The 21944-nt window shown below is 35.9% G+C and overlaps 1 protein-coding gene across 4 annotated transcripts in view; it reads left to right on the forward strand.

The window, feature by feature from the left end:
* Nucleotides 1-21944, forward strand: part of DOCK4 (dedicator of cytokinesis 4) — a 222853-nt gene that overhangs the window by 173007 nt on the left and 27902 nt on the right. For 2 of the 4 annotated variants that reach the window (XM_038154588.1, XM_038154590.1), the window contains exons 28-36: nt 3688-3763; nt 5315-5415; nt 6027-6085; nt 8200-8348; nt 9927-10012; nt 15189-15215; nt 15382-15477; nt 16681-16741; nt 18438-18531. In XM_038154588.1, coding sequence (XP_038010516.1) covers nt 3688-3763; nt 5315-5415; nt 6027-6085; nt 8200-8348; nt 9927-10012; nt 15189-15215; nt 15382-15477; nt 16681-16741; nt 18438-18531 — 749 coding nt within the window. The remainder of the gene's footprint in view (nt 1-3687; nt 3764-5314; nt 5416-6026; nt 6086-8199; nt 8349-9926; nt 10013-15188; nt 15216-15381; nt 15478-16680; nt 16742-18437; nt 18532-21944) is intronic. The other 2 variants (XM_038154589.1, XM_038154591.1) reach the window with 1 other exon arrangement.

Consider the following 21944-nt stretch of genomic DNA (forward strand, 5'->3'; position numbering starts at 1 on the left):
ATTTGAGGAGGGACTTGGAGAGCAAAGGAGCTTCAACTACTTGCTGAGCAAATCTTTGATATTCATAATATACTATGCCTATGTATCATAGGCAAAGACACAAAGAACAAAGAACTAATTTTCTGCTTCTTGGTTTACAAGAAGCTTTAATTTTCAAGATCTCTGTGTAATTAACTATGTATAGCCTTTCAGCATTCTGCTTAATGGTAGAGATGCTAGGTCATCCAATCCTAAATTTGAGTATTATAAGCATACAAATAGATGTAAAAATAGTATTATTCATAGTAAAATAATTTATCTGTAAGTAAGGTTTACATAATATGTTGCTTACACTGAAATTTCAAATGTATCTACTGACAGTTGGGCATAAGTACTTTAAGCAGAGAATCATTTTGGTTATAAAATTCAGTAATGGCTGGAATACATTATTATTAATATTACTGTTGTTATAAAAGTAACTCAAATGGAAAACACAGTAAGGGAAAGTATCAAATCAGCATTAGTATCATCATAATGGCTGCTCTAAAGAATCCTGTTAGCTCCCATGGTGTGGGAGTCTGAGACTCCTACAATGAACAAAAATTCTTGCTTTTATGTAATACATAGTGTTGCTAACAAATTTTTGCTTTTATGTAATGCAAAATGTTGCTAGCAACTGAACCTGGCATTCAGTCCTTCACAAAAAACATATATACATAGGCATGCATATATAAATAAGCTCATAAACCCATAACAATAGATACATACACAAATATATGATTCAAGGTTTATTCCATTTCTTTATGAAATATGAAAGAATGTATTTTTTCTGTTTGAATACCTCTGTGCTTGGGATTATTTCACTCTGAAATAGTAAAGAATGGAATGAGAAGCTAATGGTATACATTTGTTCTGTATCAGCATGGAAAAGGAAAGCTTTCATTTTCTGCCACTGGCTGCCCAGGCAAAAGCCAAATTGTCAGAGCATTGCCCAGGCAGTAAACAGTTGTTGAACTTCTGGATTTTTCAAACAGCTTATTGCAGAAAGGTTTGCTCTGAAAATTTGATGGAAAAGCCATTCCATCAACAATGGCCTTACCAGACACTGGGTTAGCATCCTGTGTATGAGTCCAGAATAACTTAGTAGCTAAAAGTAGAGGGTTTTCTCCTGTAAAACAGGCATTCTGACAAAATATGTGGCAGGTGGTAAGAGAAAGAGAAGCAAGTCTCGGTAGTTTATAGTTTGATACTCAGATGGATTTCAAATGTTGTTGTTGTTTGGCAATCACTGGCTGGGAATCAACTTGGAATGTGAGCACTGTACCGAATCAGGCAGCTGTCTTCTGGCTGCTGCCTCTGCTTTGTGCATTTTTGCTTTTTTTGTATACGAGCATCCCTAGCCCTAGCTTGTTTTCTGCTCTACCTGATTTTAGACTGTTGTAGATTCAGAATAACAGACGGTAGGTCAAAAACAATGTCTTCAACTTTGTGTGTTGCATCTGGTGTTTTGAGGTTTTTTTTATCTACAACATATCCTCTCATGTTAGAGACCCACATTTTTTCAACTAATCCATATCATATCTTTGGCTTACCAAATAAATGAAACCTGAGCTAAGTTACCTGCAGGAAGAAATACTTGCATTGCAACTATTCTGTTATCTCAGGAAAATTCTTCCAAAAATACTCTAAAAGTTGCATTTGTCTACTTTATTCACCTCATAAGAATTGAAGCAGATCTTTCTCTTCAATTTCACCTGCCATGGGAGGAATGTAGCAAGAAAGGAATTGTCTCAGACATAAATAGGACTATGTAATGTAAACTTGCCAGTATGGTTATGGATCTTGTGGAATTTTCTCTTGAGTACTATTTTCAGGGATTTATTACCTTGGACTTAGGTGGAAATTTCATATAGCAAAAATTTTGATAAACTGACTTTTTCTACCAGAATGTCTTCCTGAAATACACAAACTATTTCCATTCTGTGAAGCATATGGACCTTGAATTAAATCATGCACACCAACAAGAATGACAAGGCTCTGTTCTTATCCATGCCTCGATTATTAACTTTGCTTATACTGCATTTTACTAACATTTCACTTTGTGTTCCATGCTGCAATAGCAAGTGCCGTGCACAGGCTGTAACTCTCTGTTGGTGAAAAAGTGGGGTTATCTTACTGATGAGTGCTAAGCATGGAAGACTGTTTGTTTGGATAGAAAAGTTACAGTGTAATGCTTGAGAAAGTAATATGTATGAAAATACACTTGAGCAATGAATAGGAATAAATGAAACTTGAGACTCTAGACCTGTTCTAAAAACAGTCTCAGACCTGGCTAGTGCAGGTGTTCAGGCACATCAAACATGAAGGTGAAGTTCGGCAGGGACAGTAATTTTAAAAGTAGAAGGATGAAAGTAAACATTTGAACTACTAATATGTTAAATTATAGATAGCCAGTTTTTATTTATAAACGTGAAAACTGTCCAAAGTGCTAGAAGAAAAATATAGTTTATATCCTAGGTGGGTTGGCTAACATTTAATTCTCTAGTGTTGCAAAAATGAAAAATATTGTAACCTTGAAATATATAGTGCTGTTATTATTCTTAAGTCTTTTTGTCTCGAATGCATTGCAAAAAATAGTTAAAAAATGAAATCCAAAATATAGAAAGGGAAACATATTTTAGCATTGTAACAACATGCAGGTCAAGAACTATGTTCAAAGAAGAACTAAACGTATTAATAATAGACAGATGGTAATTAAATGAAATGTGTAGATATAACCTTTTTTCTCAAATGATCTTTAAACTGTTGATCATTGCAAAATACATAACAGCAAAAAGATCATTCTGTGTTTATCTTTTTTTCTCTCCATAAGTATTAATTTCTGACTATTTTCAAATATAATGTTTTACATGGATTTCTAGTTTGACTAAATATGTTGGAAGACAAGAGTGCTGCAGAGGTTAGTTTAAGGTTTGAACCACTGAAATTAGGTGTATTTAAATAATCTCAAAGAATGTTCTATTTCTGTAGATTACCAGAGTTGGTTGCTACAATAAACAAAGCCATCATTGATCTCTGGGGACAACCTCTGTGAGAGGACCTTGGTCATATATAGTTATTTAAGATAGATTATTATAATTCATGTGGGTGTAAATGTAGGGTAATGTATGACTTTTTACAACATACAGCATAGAGATCTTTAGAAGCAGATCCTTCTCTCAGAGCTTACACAGTTTTGCATTTATCTGTTGTCATTAAAAAGACTTTTTGTCCATAGGGGTGTTAATGTTGAATATTGGCATTTTTTAGATATTTTATATTTATAAGCTATATGCACATATTTTCAATACCAAGAAAGCTGAAAGCAAATTGTACAACTGTGTGTATTAATGCTACTAAGATAAGGTATACAATAAATCTGAAATCATAATTATTTTCGGAACAAAGTTCATGATTGGTCTTGATCAAGTATGTTCTATATAGAATGTCTGTTTCAGTGCACCTTCTTTCAGCATTCATTATCTTAATGAGCATGTTTTCTGTCAATAGATGTTGTTAGGTATTTATATGGTATGTTGAAAATGTTGTATTTAATGCCACCAGACACGCTACATCTATTTCCTCACTGGAAATTGCCCAGTATTTGAGTATTAAATATGAATTTCCACATAATGAAAACTCCTGTCTTTTTCATTCTTTTCTTCCCAGTGTGATCATTACTACAGTCTTGTACCTTTCGGATGCCCTTCGTAAAAACTTCTTAAATGAAAACTTTGATTACAAGGTAAGCGATAGATGCAATAGCTGCTACATCATCTTGTGGCTTGGTGCTTATTACACTTAGCTCCTGCATCTAAATGGCTAGAATATGCACAAAATCAGCAATTTCAACTGCTTAGAGATGTTTTTTTCTTAAATACAGGACCATCTTATAAATGAGTGCTGTGAGGTTTTTTTAATTTCATATTATTTTTCATTTTGTTACTTGAGCCTCTTTGTTAGACTACTTATTTAGGTTTTTTGCATTGCAATTTTTTGGATCATAAAAACTAATTAAATTATTTAGCTGGGTCTTTCAGTTATTGCAGAAAGAGAAAGTATTTCAAATTTTTAATCAATGCAGATTTATATAAAATGCAGATTTTATATTTTTGTAATTTCTCTCAGACCAATTAGCATGCCACATAATTAAAACAAGAAAATTATGACACTGTGTGGTGAATGTAGTTAAAGATTTTAGTGCATACCTCATACAGTGAGATACTGCATGTATAATAAATTGTGAATTACAGATTATGCTTTTAGGATTCAGATGAGAAGATCTAGGAATGTGTCTGAAAAGATACATTTCCATGGAAACAAACCTGACTGAATATTCTGCCCAACCAAGGGATGTTAGTCCAACTGCTGCATCATGAAAAGTGCAGAATGTCCTTCCTAGAGAGACCTTGATCTCCTGTTGACTTCCAGCAGGGTTGTGGGTGCTTCTCTGAAAATCCAGACTCCTGTTAGATATATTTGCAGGAATGCAGATTTATCTACTTAACTCAACATGAGGAAGCTTATTCTTTATGAATTTATGTAAGTTCGGAGGCTAAAACTGATAAAAGAATTTCCTGTAGACAAGGCCTCTATGTTCCTTAGACTTTATTAGCAATTTTATTGCTGTCCTGCAAAAAAGGGTCTACAAAAGGGCTCTCTTTACATTTCCAGTCATGGAGCATCTATAATTGGGTTATAGTAATTAATATTTCATTTTATCTTTAATTTTATCTCTAACTCTTCTAAGTAGCATAGTCAACATCTATTTCATAAAGCACGAGCACAAAACAATCTGTATATTTGCAATATCTTAAGAAAACTTGGCTTTAGTTTTGTCCAGTGAATCTTGCAGCAAGTGAGGCTTGCAAATAGTATTATAAAATGTGATGGACGGAGAATGTCAGTCCTGTTATATGATAACTTTGGAGGTGTCAGAATTTTTTGGGTTTTAGACTTAAGGGCATATCTTTTGTAGTTTTCTATTTGAATATACCCAAAAGAAACTTTCCAAAAGTAAGGCTTTTTGATTTGGAGGGATGAAAAAACCCAATCTGTAACTTAGAAACTTTTGCATTTTGATATGTAGGATATGTAAACAGATGTATTTCTGCTGAACATCTTGGGGTTGGTGAAAAGTATATTTCGAGTCAAAGAAATTTAGTCTAAAGCAAGTTGAGTAATTTAGCAGTTGAGACTGAAACAAGGGCTGTGATTGGAAATTTTTTTTGCATTTTTGGTAATCATAGATTGTACAGAGAAAATGAAATAACCACATGCCATATGTTTATTGTAGATATGGGACTCCTACTTTTTTCTTGCTGTCATTTTTATAAACCAGTTATGTCTGCAACTGGAGATGTTCACACCTTCCAAGAAGAAAAAGGTTTTAGAAAAGTAAGTATTGCTATCATCTTGTAGAAAACTGTAATAGATGTAACATTTCTTAAAATGCAACACATTGGAGGTTGCAAAAGGACCCACCAAAAGCAAAACATAATGGTATGTCCACTGACTAGAACAAGAGTTGGTTCTGGCCCTTTGTACAGGTCTTGAGAGCCAGTAACCTTCATGAGTGCCTAAAGTGCTTCAGACACTGGGAGGAAAAGAGCCATCCATTGCCAGTGAAAGTACTCATCACTCAAACTTGTTCAGGTGTTTCTGCCATGCTATTGTCTGTATGAATTAATTGTATTTCTTTAAGCTAGAGCAAAACTATTTGCTCTCAGAGAGAGAGCTGGAGCATGTTACGGCAAAAATAGGTTTTGCTTCACAGCTGTGTTAGTGATGTGTAGCATTTTGACAATATTTCAAATAAACCTGGGTTTAGGAATCCAGCTGGGTACAATTAAAAGAGCAAAACACTTGGGAGAAACCCGCACTTTCAAAGGTTTTTTTTGTCAACTACAAATGAGACATTTCATTTAATAATGTCACAGAAGGGCATATGAACTTGATTTTCTTAAATTATCTTTCCCTTTCTTGCTTTATTTTTTAATACACTGCAGATACGGTGACATGCGGGTAACAATGGGATGTGAAATCTTCAGTATGTGGCAAAATTTAGGTAAGTGATTACATCATCAGTAACTCTTAAAATGAAAGCAAATCATTAGTTCTTTGCCTATTATATTTACTTCTCAGTGATAGATGAGTTGTTGATAATTACGTTCAAGACATGAAGTCTTGATTCAAGTTTAGGAAAAAGTTTTTCATTTGTAGTTCCCTTCTTCATAGCTAAACTCAGCTTTCTGTGCCTTGATACTGTAGCTGACCCATCCTCTTTTCTTCACTGACAACTGACAAAATAGCATCAGAGGAAATAAGGAAAGAAAGTATTACTCCTTTTGGGAAGAATTATTATGCCTTGAAATATACTTAAATTCTTATTTTTAGTCCTGTTGTCAAATTGTTTAAGGACAAGATATGTTTAATTCTGAAGGTCTCCTGAGATCCTGGATTTGCATCAAGTCTTCTCTGAAGTCTTGGTTGCACTAAAATATAAAGGCATAAACAAGTCAGTGACTAATGTATAAATGAGATTTGAACAACAGAAAAAATACATGCTTGAATATAAACTTAGGAACACATTTATATTTTTAAGCAATAATTAGGCAAAGTGTTTGAAATTATGAGTGTCAGAGAAATACAGTCAAATGTTGTTCGGGAAAAAAATAAAAAGTGAGTAGAAGATTTGGACACTACATTTGTCATCTTTATATTTCAGTTATTCAATATTCACTTCATCAGAGGTCTTATTAAAGATACAGTAACCATCATCAGTGATTTTTGAGATACTGTCATTTCAGTTCTATCAATCTTTTCCCCAGCAGGATATGAAGTTGCAAAAAACTGGCCTTTGAACCTGACCTGTACTAGAGAGACATGTTCAAAATATGAAATATTTTCTTATTAATATCTTGTTAATATCTGATAAGTGACATGTTTTACTTATTTACAATATTTGGTATTGCTGACTCACTAAGACATCCCTCTACATTACATGGACACAGGATGGGTATTTCAGAACTGGGGTATCAAGGTGCTATCTCCTTCCTGCATGTGCACCTTAGTGTGCATCACCTCCCCACTCATGCTGTTCTCTGCTCAGTAGAGCCTTGGGATGCAGGCAAATGATGCCTTTCAGCAGGGGTGAGTTTTGTGGGACGCAATAAGGAGCTCATCTGGTATATGTCCAACTAAATGCTAGGATATTTATTTCATTGGTGTTACGCTGGTCAGCATTTTACAGTTCTTGTAGCAGTCAGAGTCATCATATCCTAAGCCTTGATCCTGGTACAGTCACCTTGCTTTCATAGGGATAAACATTCTAGGATGTTTCCAGAAAAGGGTGTTCTTGTTTTCCTTTGCACAAACTCAGACACTGAACACAGCAGCAAGTAGGGGTGAATGCCCACTGGAATATCCAGAGGTAGGCTGGATGTAAATGAATTCCTAGCTTGGAAAAATCAGTGCATCCTGGTTCATAATCCCTTAGTTTCGAGGATATCAGAAGTCTTGTGGAAAACTGAAACTAAATGGTCAGTGTTTACTGTATGCCATTTCTGCCATTTCTAGCTTTTCTGACAAGAACTTAATTTTCTTTTAAGTGGAATGTGGTGAGATTATAGATGTTTTAGAACTGATTTGAAAGTGAGTTTTTTTGAGAACAGCTGTGTCATATTTTCATTTTCCTGCAATAGAAACACATATTTCCATTTCTGTACTTGCAAAACTAAAGATAGGTAAAAATCAAAGTATTTACCTCTTTTTGATGAGCACAGAATAGCAGACAGTTAACCATTTTGTAAACACAAGGATGTCGTGCTTAGAAACCAAATTATTCCCGTGAAATAGAAATGAAATGCAGAGAGACTGCTTTGTCTGTCTGTGTTATCTTGCTGGAGGATTAACTTCAGATACAGCTAACCCACTGTCACTTCTGAACTCAGTAGTGCATAATAAAATTTGATAAATTATGTTTGCTTTATATTCTTCATTTGTCTATAGCTTTCACTTTTTGGGCTTAAGAAATAGCCCATGCTGTGATAGATGTGTGATTAAAAAAAGCCTATAGGCATTTAAAATGCTATTTTTTCACTCTTCAGACAGCATTTGGATTGCTTGATAACTCACAGGACACCCAATTCACATTCAAGTTTATGTTCATTTTCATTTTAGGGGAACACAAGCTTCACTTTATTCCAGCATTGATTGGCCCTTTCCTGGAAGTGACCTTGATCCCTCAGCCAGACCTAAGGAATGTAATGATTCCTATTTTCCATGACATGATGGATTGGGAGCAAAGGCGAAGTGGCAACTTTAAACAGGTACTTTGTGTGAAGCTCTTGATAAAACAGGACTTATATAAAGCACTTCACAGAGTCCTAGCAGACTTGAACCTGGAGTTCCATTGGTGGTTCAGGGTGGAGAAGGTACCCACAACTCTGCCTGTTGGAGAGGGATTACAAGGGCTTTCCCTTTTTTCTCTTTGCAGGGCTAGTAAGATTCCCCAGTTAATACTATCATGTTAGTTATGTGAGATGAGGAATAAAATCCATGGCCTGCTGAAGTGAAGAACTTTTTTTTGAGCTGCTTTCAATGAGGTTGTTGTGCTGGTTTTTCACCTCTGCCTTACAGTGGTACAGACTGCTGGTTAGATAGGATTCAGTCAGCTTCCCTTTTGGTTACTATGGAAAAAGACCAGATGTTCTTCAGTAAAGATCCAAGTATGCTTGTTGCTCAAACACATTCTTAATGGGCTAGGAAGGAGCGACCAAGAATGCCATCTGCTCCCTCAGCTCCCACTCAGTTCTTTCAGACTGCCTCAAACCATTCTCAGTGCCCTCCTTCGTGCTGCTTCAAAATGAAGGAAAGTAAAAGTATTTTAATTACTCCCAAGCAGTCATAATGCTTAGGGTAGGAGCTGCGTCTAAAGCACAAACCAAACTATTAAAAACAAGAGTGGTGCAGGTGATGTAAGTAGGTAGCTTTTCACAATATATAAGCTTATTGTTAAAAATTACCACAGAAATGTTAACAAGGAGTGAGAACGAAGAAAATCCACTTGTTCTGCTACTCTGTCTTTTAAGCTTGGTTTTAAGTGTAAATTGTAATATATTTATTCCATAATAAAATACTTACAACAGCTTGAGTTCTCCCCTAGACTTGTGATTGTTAATATATTACTGATAAAAAGGAGGTTTGAAATATAAATACACAGAGTAGCATCAGCTCTATATTTTTTTTTTTATAATCAATGCACTTAAAAACATGCATTGGAGGAATCAATGGCCACCAGATTTTCTTAACCACCAAGTTTCTTTGATAGCTAATATGTAAGTACAGGAAATTTGCTTTCTAATGAAATACACTGGCAGGTAAGAGTGTTGGGAGAGTCTGAGCTCCCACGTATTCTGAACAGTGCAGACATTTATGTATATTAAATTATAAAGAATGGGATGCAGGTAGGAAAAGATAATATTTTTACTTCAGTCTAAGAAAATAGCTTGTGCTTACATCCTTGCAGTGAGAATTCAGGCAATTTATTTAGGCTGTGTGCTTTTCCTCTGACTCCATAAATAGCTAGCTGCCTTAGCAGCAGCAAATGCTACTCAGCCTGTAGTTTTAAAGTCACGTTGCTCAATTTAAATTAGCTCCCTCCCTCCAAAAAAAAAAAAAAAAACAACCAAAAAGCCACCACCACCAAAAAAAAAAAAAAGAAAGCCCTACAAACCTCGGGAATTATAACAGCTTCAAAGAGATGAACTGACTTATCACATGATTGACCAATAATTCTAAAATATGCATTTAGCAAAGTCTCTTACATAAAACCAGATCTTCCCTCCGTTTTCTCTAATCTCATTAAAGGAAAAAGAAGCTGTTTACACCACACTTATATGTTGCAGGTGGAAGCAAAGCTGATTGACAAACTGGACAGCCTAATGTCAGAAGGTAAAGGTGATGAAACATACCGAGAGCTCTTCAACAGTATGTGAGTAACATGTTTATCTTCTAATTCCTAGAGTTCAGTTGGTTGTATCAGATGCTAATGTCATTGTAGAGAAGTAATGCTTAAACCAGTTGTGATGCTAATTTTTTATTTTTCTTTTTTTGTTTCCTTAAAATCTGAAGAATAAAATGTTTCATGGTGTTGTATAGCATCTGTAAAGTCTGGCAGTACTTCTTGCATACAGCTATAATTGGGAAAGGCTAAATCTGTTATATCACAGAACATTCTCTTTCTCTACCTACTAATTTTAAAATCAGAAAAGCAAGAAATGCTTCATAATTGCATAGGGTGCAGGTAGAGCTCAGATGGAGCATTTTGAAAACAAGGGATGGCAATTCAACAAAGCATTTAATAAGTGATTTTTCTGTTGCTACGAACTTGTAGTCCTCTCAGTAATGTCACTTGTTGATTTCTTGTTTGATGTAAACAATTGTGTTTATTCTGATAAGATTATTTCTTTCTAATTTTTTTGATAAATTACTGGCTAAGCTTTTAGTGCTTTTTAATAAATGACATGTCACTTAAATCTAATAGGAAAAGATGATGATAATGCTGAAGTCCCTAAAGTTGTGCATAAATGGTTCCACTGACTGAAATAAATGATTGTCACTGAGTACAGGTGCAAAATAACTAACTGGGCTCTGTCTCTGTTGTTCCTCAGAGCTCAATTCCACCAATGTGAAAGATTTCACTTATTTCCGATATGTTTATTTTAGTAGGAGATGTATTGTTCCTCTTCAGGATTCCAAGCTGCTGTGTTTTCTTCAGCTCTACTAAATGCATGATTTTTTTCCCTGTTTATATGGTTTCTTAATCACTCTTTCTTCTTTAAGTATTATTTTTAGCTCTCTTGTCTTTGATTAAAGAACAAGAGTCAGGTTTTGGTGTCTGGAAATAGCAAACACTTATTAATCTGTAATTTTACTGAGTTAAAAAAATAGAGTTTTAAAATATTTATCATGTATAGAAGCAAAGGTGAAAATTAGGCAGAATAGCATGGAATTGAATGAATAATAGTGAACAGCAGTACAGTGTGCTTAAGCAGAACTTTCCTGTAATTATTCATGACATTTTCATAATCTGAGTAAAGATAATAAAAGGTAAGATGTTTTCAATATTTTAGTAATACAGTATTCTAACTGTAAAATTAAGTCATTTAAGGAAAAGCTCTAATTATAAAATGAAGCCTATATAAAATACATCTGTGTGTCTATCACTGAAATAGCTTAAAATTCTATAAGAAAGCACATGAGGATCAAATACATTTTATAATTTTTTCTGGTTTTGAGTTAGATTTCAACTGGGGAATGTTAAACATGATACAGTGAAAAATGCTGAGAGCCTTTTATAAATCTAAATGCTGAAAACATAGTCATGGTAATTTAAATTGCAAAATGTCTCACAGCATCAGTATACTTGTGGTTTCTGTCATGGTATAACAGAAGTTAAAACTAAACTCTGGGAAATTTCAGAGTAAGTGCTCAAGTTCACTCCCAGCTAATGAAAAAGGTAGTATTTATGATTAGAGTTTTGGTTTTGTTTTTTCCCCCTTTGGTTGTCTGTATGCATTACCACCTCTCAAGAGAAGAGCCTGTAGAAGATACTAATCTGAAATGGAGGATGACACATTGTTCTAGGGCATGTGAAGAAAAATGATGAAAATCAGAGGGACAGTTTGGGGAGTTGCCTGCAAAAGACAGAGTTGGTTAGCCTGGGATTTTGGGGTTTCTTTATTTATTCCATGGGTAATTTAAGCTAAGCAATATTAGGGTGTCTTTACACAGTGCAAGAAAACAGACTTGTTTAGGCTGAAGTGCAGAGATGTCGCAGGTACCCAAAAGCTGGAATAGTAGTACAGTTTTGCAGCAAGCAGTGGTTTCCTAGTCTTCAATGAAAGAAAATGCTACAATATTACCTGATCTTTCTGAAGATTAGGCGTGGTTACTTTTGATAGGTATCACTGGGAACCAAGGGGATGCACACACCGACTTTGAATACAGCCGGGGAACTGCAGTGGGTGGGAGGCTTGCAGGTTTGGCCATGCTGTTTATTTTGTCTGAATTGGAAAATGAATTTAAATCTCTTAACTCCCACATTAACTGCTTTTTTTTTTTTTTTTCCCGGAGACAATCACTGCATCTTTCCTTTGAACATCTATTTTCAAGGTTAAATTATAAGCATCTCTGGAGATAGCTGAGATATTATGTGCTTAGAATTTGTTGCCTACCATGGAATTATCTATATCAAATAACAAGACAGAGAAAGTAGGGGGAAGGTGACTGCTGTTTGTTTTGAATCAATGTCTTTCTAGGGACTTGAATGTGACCATTCACTGATTAGCTCCTGATGTCATTTGAAGGATCTGCAAAGCATGAAGTAGTGAACATTTTGTTATCATGAGAAACTAGATGTTGCATTTGCTATCCATTGTAATTATGGTATGAAAGCTGTTCTGATCTACATTTACACTGTAATACTGCAATTGAATTCCCGAATTAATTAGCACAGGGAAAAGAATGATTTTACTTTATTGAACAGTTGGTGGTTAAAATAAAATCCTCAGATGCCAAGGTATATACTCAAGTAGGTCTTTCTTCTGAATCAGATGGATGCTGGCAGTTTTTTACTTCTGTAGCTGTATTTCAGTTTGGCCTAAGACAAGGCATTTCAGATTTGGAAGTTAGGTGACCCCACCGAAGCACAAAACCTGGACTAATGACTTCTGCTGGGGGCCTGGCAATGAGGCTTCTCTTTGAAGAGATTGTAGCTGACATTCAGCTGAGCAGGCATTTATAACGGAGTTCTGCCAGTTTCTGGGTGATTTCTTCAACCATGAATCTATTATATAAAAAGTGATGGCTGCTACCTGTCCTCTGCTGTCTTCCGTCATCTTAATTTCTTCTCCAAATGCATGACTGAATTCATCACTGCCCAGTCCATTAGACTCTGTCCAGAGTGAGTCTTTTGAGAGCCTTTAGGACTCGTTCAGGGAACCTCTGGCTATAGTGAGGTCTTTGAACTCCAACAGAGGCATCCAGATGTTTTAAAGCGCCTCTAGGATTAGCTGCCTGTCAGCTAAAAGTCTGGCTAATGCTGTGCTTTAGACATACAAAATCCATTTACTACATGATTGAGTTAGCCTGAACATTGTTCTAAGCCTGCTGTTTGTCCCTGGAGAACTCTGGTCCTCTGGATCACTATTCTTGTACTCCTGGGGTACCCAAGATGAAAAATAATTAAATACACCCCCTTTTCTCCCCACCAAACAAAACAAAGCAATCCATAATTGTTCAGGTGACTTCAGGTGTTAGGCTATATTAGCATGGATAGACAGAAACATTTTTATAGTTTCCCTTTGTTGTTTAACCCCCTTAGTGCTTTGTATAAATAGTCAAGCGTCTTGGCTATGCTTTGGGATCTGTAAGAACAGGGATTCAATTCTCCCCTAGATTTAGCCAGAATATATTTGAGTAGCTTTTTCATTCTGACTGTTCTGTGCATTGTGCTGGAAATGTGTGGGGGGGAGAGGGAGGCATGTATCAGAAGGCAAGTCTTTCATTTTTGTAACCAACCGCATTGATGTCAGTTTGTATAAGTGCTTTGAATGTATCAGCTCAACTCATTATTAGAAATTATGTGTTTATAATGAATGTAACAATGCAATTTTAAAGGAAATGCATAAATCAAACACAGATAAGAACAATCTGTTTTGAAAGAGAAGTCATACTTCTGTTGTTTTTCTAGAGGAGCTATCAGTAATTATTTTGTTGAATCTAGGTTGAAATGTTCCTTTTTAACATAGGGTTAAAACAAAGTAGAAATGAAAAATCCCTGCGGTAATCAAGGTTCAATGATGGGACAGCCTCTACTCTTATTTCTTACTACATACAAGAACTTCCATTAGAAGGAAAATAAGGGGTTCTCAAGTGAATAAAGGTAGCCTGTATATTCTGTATGGAAAACAGAGGTGCCAGCTTAGTGCTTCAGCATTTTCTGGTTAAGGATAGCCTTATCATCTGTCTGCTAGCAATGAAAAAGAGTCAGCCTCTGATTGTGAGGGAAAGACATCTGACTGCCTTGTTAAGAGAAGAAGTGAGTTTAAGATTGGTATAAGGGTGCAGGATGAAGATCAGGATTTGCTCCTCAGTTCCAGCAGAGCACAGCTTCATTAAGATCAAATTTGCTTGGAGAATTGCATCTGTGACATGCCTGAGCCTGTAAGGAGCAGAGCTGGGGTGAATAGCTGTGCAGTTGGCATGTAGGAGTTCCTGAGCACTGCTACAGGTTTGAGATTTGATGTAGGAGGTTTTAGGGACTGAGCACGCTCAGGGTGGATGAAGGTCAGTGGAGCTGACAGACAGAAGGTTCAGAGGTGCTCTGAAAGCTCTAAGGATATGGATGTGGGAATTTTCAGAGCTTTCTAAATAAACCATAACTGAGTACATTTTCAGGGAGACTGCTGAAATATCTCCATGGACATGTCATCCACCTAAGCTCCTGCACCAAAGTATAAATGTAACACAGCTCTGTAGATAAATATTTCCTTGCTCACTCCTACAGAGAAAATGTGGAAATTCATGCCTAAGGGATAAATATTTGATAAACTTAAGCAATGAAAAACAGAGGCCTGTAGCAAAATTATATAAAGAATAATAATAATAAAGACAATTATATTGTACAGTTTTATTGACTTACATTAACATTTTGAAATCTTTCCACTTCAATGCATAGTATGCATTTACATTGGCACAACAGTTTTTAATAAAATAATCTTATGACACTTCAAGCTAGTGGAATTGCACATGTGCATGATAGTATGTTCTCAGAAAGAAATATTATTTGAAGAGGGGGAATCATCTTGTTAAAACCCCTCTTCTATTCTTAAATATCATGCTTACTGAAATATTAGAGAGAAGAAAAAGAAAGATATTTTTTAAAAATTAAGGTATATTGAGCTGATGAATATTCTTTTCTAGGAACACCTTTAAATTCCTCACTTTCTGGTGTATCAGCATGAAGTGAATATAAAAATTTTATGGAAGAGTTGTGTTAAGTCTTTGGGATATTAATATGTTCTGAAAATTAGGTACTTGACATATTTTTGATGTGATGCAGCTAATATAAAAATCGTTTGTTTTGTCAATGCTTCCTGGACTAGAATTCCACTTTTTGGTCCTTATCCTAGGTAAGACATTGTTTGCAAATTGCACTTCTTGGGAGGGTGTTTGTGAAAAAAAATGTAACTATCAAAGATGTTGCTAAGGTATTAAGGTACTGGTAAAAGCAGAGAGGTTGTCATAGTGACAGTTAAAAATAAACAGTGACATTTCTCTGGCTTGTTTTTTTTTCAGTCTGCTGAAGAAAATTGAGCGGGAAACATGGAGGGAAAGTGGTGTTTCATTAATTGCCACTGTGACTCGCCTCATGGAGAGGCTCCTGGACTACAGGTGAGTGGTTATCACAATTTAGAGGGAGGGTTGTCATCTTTGAAATATCAGGAAGCAAATACAGTTATCTTGCTCAAACGGTGACTGCACGTGGATGCATGGATACAGCAGCTGTAAGTGCTTAGGATCTCTGACAGCAGCTGCTTAGTCAACAGGAAAATGCAACTGGCAGGATGGAAACAACCAAGTAGGTTCCCCATGGTGTAAAAAAATCCAGTGGCGTGCTTGAGTTTGCTGTCAGGGAATGTAGTAACTTTTGGCAGTAGGTTGGTGACTCAAGTCTGTCTGAAGACACAGAGCTCAGTACTAATCACCTGACAGTTGTTTTACACAATATGTAAAACTCTTATTACTGTGTCAATCATGCTTAGTTGTGGTGTCAGCTGGCACAGTAAGTGTGTATACAAAGACATGATCTCTGGATGAACACCTCACATCTGACTGTACCGTGTGATCAAAGGAGAGAGAAATGAGAGGCATGTACTCTCTTTCAGGAGTGCAAGACTAAAAGCGATTTTCCCAGTCAATTGTGAGCCTGTGTAGAGGCTTCACATTGCAGCTTGGTCCTCCTTATTGCCACCAACTGTAGCACTGTCCAGAGCTTAATTGTAAGGTTTTCTCCCTCATTCCATTGGGACACATGGTGAGACCTAGTACTGTGCTTGCTGTCATCACTGATAGCTTGAAAAGAAAACTATTTCATCAACAAAGAGACTGAACTCTTAATTTCTAGAAGCATGGCACTGCTATTTCTCTTCAGGGACCAGCTGGATTACAACCTCTAGGACTCCTAGTCTTTCAAAACAGTGTTGTGCTGTTAGGTATGAGGGTATTTGGGGCAATTGTTTAGCTCATGTGTGCAAGAATGTTTTAAAGTTATGTTAAATTTCTTTTAGTGATTATGTGGTGATGTCTGCCTGTTATTCTTTTATTTCAGCATGGTTATATTGGCTACTTTTTTCCCTGTGTGATAAAAAAAGGTGACATAGTAATGACAGAGCCAGAAAGAAAACATTGACTTTCTTGACAATTGAGGTAGTACAAAAGGAGGAATGAAATCTCTTAGCTACTTGGGTCAGCTGTTCAGCTAAACGCCATGCTTTCAGTCAGCTTGCCAAGTGAAATATGTCTGTTTTCTGAGGTGTACTTCACTGTAAGAGGATAAACAGCATTCCTTTTGACTTTTATTACTTTCTGCTTTAGGGACTGCATGAAAATGGGAGAAGTGGATGGCAAAAAGATTGGCTGCACTGTTAGCCTTTTGGTTGGTATAATACTTTCTCTTTCCCTTTTCGATTTCAGTTGAGCAAGTACACATTTGAATACGACATACTTTGCTTCTTGTTGAAATTTGAGTGGAGTTTGACAGACTAACACTACACTTATGATCACTGGTTATTTTTTCCAGGCTAAGATCAGTATAGTAGGGAGATAGCCTTCCTTGGCATTTCATAGCTTGGTTCTGAAAGGTCTCCAAAACTGCATTATTCAGTTTCACGTCTTGTCCTAGTGGATAAACTTCACCAAAGTACTTTCCAAGTTTAATTAGTCTCTGAGTTTGTAGAAACAAACATGCCTTTCCTCCTCTCCGAAACCCAACAAAACCTATGTGATTTCTCTTGTTTCTTTTCTTCCAGTAACTGATGCAAGTTGGTTCTTGCAGCATATAGTATGGGATATCTTGTGAATACTGGAGGCTGACTATTCTCTCCCCAGTGGAAGAGACAGAAATGCTGCTCAAGACCTCCTGTTGTCATGCTATCATTATTACCACAAACCAACAGTGCTAAACCATAGTATGAAAAAGATGTCATTTTTGTTTACAAGATGCATTTTGATTCTAGGCCAGTTTCCACTGACAAGTTTGTTGACTTCTGTTAACCTTGGAAAGTTTCCATTTTCCTGGTGAATCTTTTGAAAAGCTGTATTTTTAGCCAGAGGGGGAAAAACCAAAATAAGCTGACTTGTAGTTCTGCATTTTTGACGTCAGTGAAACAATTTGGTATCACTTCTAAGTAGCAGTTATACATAAGAGAACAAAGGATTTCTTCACTAGGAAAATAGTGCTCTAAATAGGGATGATATTTACTATGAAGCCATAAAGCAGCTGGCTTGCTGTCAAAATATCTGGCATGATCTGAATTCTGTAAAGCACCTGGATTATTTTCATCCCTAAGAAGGTTTTAATCTATTATTAGCATAGCATCCAAGATTTGTATAAAAAGAAAATGAAAATATTTCAAAATCCCAAAACACCATATTACTTTTTAAGGGGATTTTCAATGACTGATACGGGCTAATTTGGATTTCATATCCTAATAATTTTCAAAGAAATTTTTAATACTCTTGCAAAACATAGAGACAATGAATGCTAAATTTTCTCAAATCAGTTAAAAATATTTTCTCTATAAAGTTGTTTTTTTTAATGTTTTCATAGTGTTCCTCCCACCTTTTTCCTTGATAATAACTCAATTTAGGAAACAGTGGCACAGAATATGAATGCTGTACATTAGAAGAAAAACTGCGTAGTTTAAAATAGCGATTTGAATAATAAAACAGAAATTGTTAATTGCTAATGAGAAGCAGTGCTTAGACTTTTCTAGCCTATAAATTTTTATTAACCAAAGCAGATTATCCTGACCATGAAGTATGTCTAGCAGGAGGATTTAAGCTGCATGTCCATTGTGAACGTGGCAGTGCTTGTAAACAGGCTTGCACTCCTCTTCCTGTAACTTTGTCATACTTTGCTTTAGGGCTTGTAAATAAAGAATGTTGTGAACTAAGAATTATGATATTGCAGTCCACATTTTATCCATGTAACAACAAATAGCAGTTTTATGTTCAGAGATGTAATCTATGCATGTATTTCTAGAAGATTATGTTTGAAATCTTTTATCTGCAACCATTATCATAAATTTATTAACTACTGTGTTTTATTACAAAATTCAATTTTATTTCAGAATTTTTACAAGACTGAACTGAACAAGGAAGAGATGTATATTCGCTATATTCATAAGCTCTATGACCTACATCTGAAAGCACAAAACTTCACAGGTAACTGAATACAAACTAGAAAAAGGTATTTAGGACTGGTCTGTGGTTTGCAGTCTTTTGCAACCCTGTAAGCTGTATCCTCAGTGCAGAACATACCAACCCAGACAACAGCTGAGTTTCCTTGCCTAATTGATGTCTCAAAATGCTGCCTTTTTCAGCCCCACAGCACTATTATTTGCTGAGCCATGGTTAATGTAAATTACTTCTGTTGATGCCCACTAGCAATAAATGTGTGATACAGTCATTTTTCACCCAAATGGAGTAAAGTTTGGAGGAAGTTTTTATGAGTTCATTTAGTGGTATCTGAGCCTATGCATTTTTTGTAGTGCTCCTGGCTATCTGTTTGGTGAAGTGTTTCAACACAGCTGTGTTTCAGAACCTCATTTTTGGTTTAAAAAAAGAAATAAAAGAAAGGAAGACCCATATAATGTACCCATGATGAGGTAGATATCCTAAAACCTGTGACAAGTATTGCAATTTCATGATGTCTTTCTAAACCATCACATACCACATTTGCAGTACTACTGTCCAAGATCTCTAATTTTGTGCCAAGGATGTTTATCTTTTACATGAAGAAATAAGAAGATATTGTGCATGGCTGTTTATACAGCTAAACACACACTTCATTTGGGGAACTACATGCCATCAGTAAGTGCTGGAGAAGATAAAATCACTATCCTTTTAAATCACACTATCTTTGCCAGAATATTTTACTGACCTTGTAATACCTCCAGCTTTTCCCCAGTCCTTGCAATTGCAAATTTCCAGATTTTGATTTTTCTTAGAAGCAGATTAGTTGGCTGGGGGTCTCCAGTAAATAGCTGACAGGTACCTGGTGTCACAGCAGCTTTCCTTACGCTTTACTGCTGTCCATAAGAAACATTGTTCACTTGGAATTTCCACACTCACTTTGCAGTTCGTGGATTTAAATGTGGACTAGATAGCAGGATATGTTAAGGAGAGATTTTAGTTTCCTCATGTGACCTGGCAATAGTGAGTCACAAGAGAATTTTCATTATCCAGAAGTCTCTTTGCCACAGCTGGCTTTTGTATAAAGCTATTATTTTGCATAGTAGATCTTAGTAACTCTTTGAGCAGTATTGAGTTCCCTTTTTGCACTGGGTACTATTATGTGTCCAGTTTACCTTCAACTGTGATATGAACCTAATTCTTTTAGGCAATTGGATGGCAATTGTTTTGCCATCCATTCTGATTTTAAACGGTATTTTGATCAAAATTTATTTCCAGAACTTTGTTGTATTTCCCATGTGTTTGTTATCAATCTGTGTGATTTTTGCATTCTTTGCTTTGGTAGATTTCACTGCTTCCTTGTTTTAAAATTTATTATTATTTTTAAGTTTTTGCTGTAAGAGCCTTTATAAGACTTGTCTCACACCCATAATTAGAAAACAGACTTGTGTAGTCCATTGCCTTGCCTTATTAGAGACAAAGCAGACTTTTGTAAATCAGCTGGCCTAGAGAATTTGGGATTAGGAAAATGAGTTTGATCCTTCAGCAGCATTCCTACATGTTGCAGCATTAGTTTGCTAATGGCATCGTTTCATCCTAGGGATGAAATGGTTTTTCTCTCCTTTCTGTAGTATGATTTACTGGACTGTTTCTAAAAATGCTGTGTTAAAAAAAAGAAAAGTAATTTTTATACAAAACATTACTTCAAATCTTTCTTTACACCGCACTCAGTTACAGCTATAAATATACCTCTCTTGAGGCTGAATCACATAAATGCACTGATTCCTTGTGTCCCCTCAGTCACCTGAGACCTGTAATGAGACTTTTTACCTATCCACCTTAGAAATATCTAGTGTTTTGAATATTTGCTGTATAAATTGAATTTTCCACATCATGAGTCAACTCTATTTATCTCTCCTTAGTGCTTTGATGCAAATCAGTAGTTACAGACCTCTCCCTGAGGTACCAGTATTTTATTTGTTGTGTTGGCCACTGCCAGACATAGGATGCTGGGTGGAGGAACCCTTCAGACTTGTAATCCAGTATGGTCATTCTTATTTTAGAAACCTTCTGTATAAATTTATTACAATTTAAGAAAGATACACTGTTATGGCAGACAAAATTTTGTTAAGGACTTAGATGCCAAGTTTAGAAAGGAAAGGTCACAGTGAGCTATCCTGAGCAACTACTTACGTTCTGCTATCTTTTGCTTCCTTACGATTTTGAATAATTTATTATCAGCTTCATGGATTTTCAAAATTGTCATATAGATGTGCTTCATGTCTTGAGTACAAAAATGTAGCTTGAAACAATGACAAAGGTGGTTACCAGTCAAGCAGCCTGAGAGCTGCTGAGTGTGATGCCAGGACTAAGGCTGTCTCTGGAACTGGAGCTGCTTTTCCTTGCATGGGTGTATCACAGCGCAGCACCAGTTTGTACCATGCTTAGCATTTGGCAACACTGGGGTTCAAGTCACTCTCTCACACAAACATCTGCTGCAGTGATTTTTTTTCATCCACAGGTTCTTAGTTGGATGTGTAGAGGAACACTACTGCTAGAAAAAAATACTGTAAAATTTGGCTTAAGTCGCCTGTCTTACGGGAGCTCATATGGCAGAAGTAGGATATGGTTGTCTGGGGCAAACTTAGCTCAGCACAAAAAGTACTTTAGTACTTTATTGCTATTTTTTTGCCTTATATACAACCTATAAAATCTGCAATAAAATAAGTCCAGTAGGGAACTTCTTTCTCCAATGAAGTACACCAGAACATGGCCCATCTTTGTGCTGACTCACTCATGCAAAGTGGTCCTGTGAGTGGCAACACAAACTGTGAATATTAGCTTCGAAATCAATAATACATATGCTCAGTTAGCCAAAGTGAATTGTTGTAGCCAGTAGTAATTCTGGTGTTTTGTAATTTCCCAAAGTCTGAGTTTCCAATAAAAAGAATAATTTTATATTATATTATTGTACTGTTTCTGAGGAGTTCCTGAAATCAAAGTAAAAAAAAAAAAAATTTTATACTCCCAGATAATTTATACTGATTAATGTAAAGATTACTACACAACTTTTTGAGTAGAGACCAACAACCGGTTTGATTCCTGCCAAACCAAAAACTAAATAAAATTTTTAAAATTAAAAAGAGAAAAACATTGCGCTTCTAAATTGCTTGTTATGGCCAGCTGGTAAGGCTCAGCTATCAGGAATTTATTTCTCTATGGAAGGAGTGGATTCTATTAAGCACACATCTGCCTCCCTGTTTTCCTCCTAGCCCTCTCTTTTGGACTGTGTCCACAGTCTTGTTGTCTTTCCTCTTTCACCAGTGATGTTCCTCATCCTCCAGTCCTTGTTCCTTTTTTCAGACAGCAGAGTCATTGAGGGTTTCTCCTTAGCAGTAGGCAAGACTGGGGCTAAGCAGGAAATGGTTACTTAATTTCTGTCT

Source organism: Motacilla alba, chromosome 1A (genome assembly GCF_015832195.1).
Source record: "Motacilla alba alba isolate MOTALB_02 chromosome 1A, Motacilla_alba_V1.0_pri, whole genome shotgun sequence".
Taxonomy (NCBI): Eukaryota; Metazoa; Chordata; class Aves; order Passeriformes; family Motacillidae; genus Motacilla; species Motacilla alba.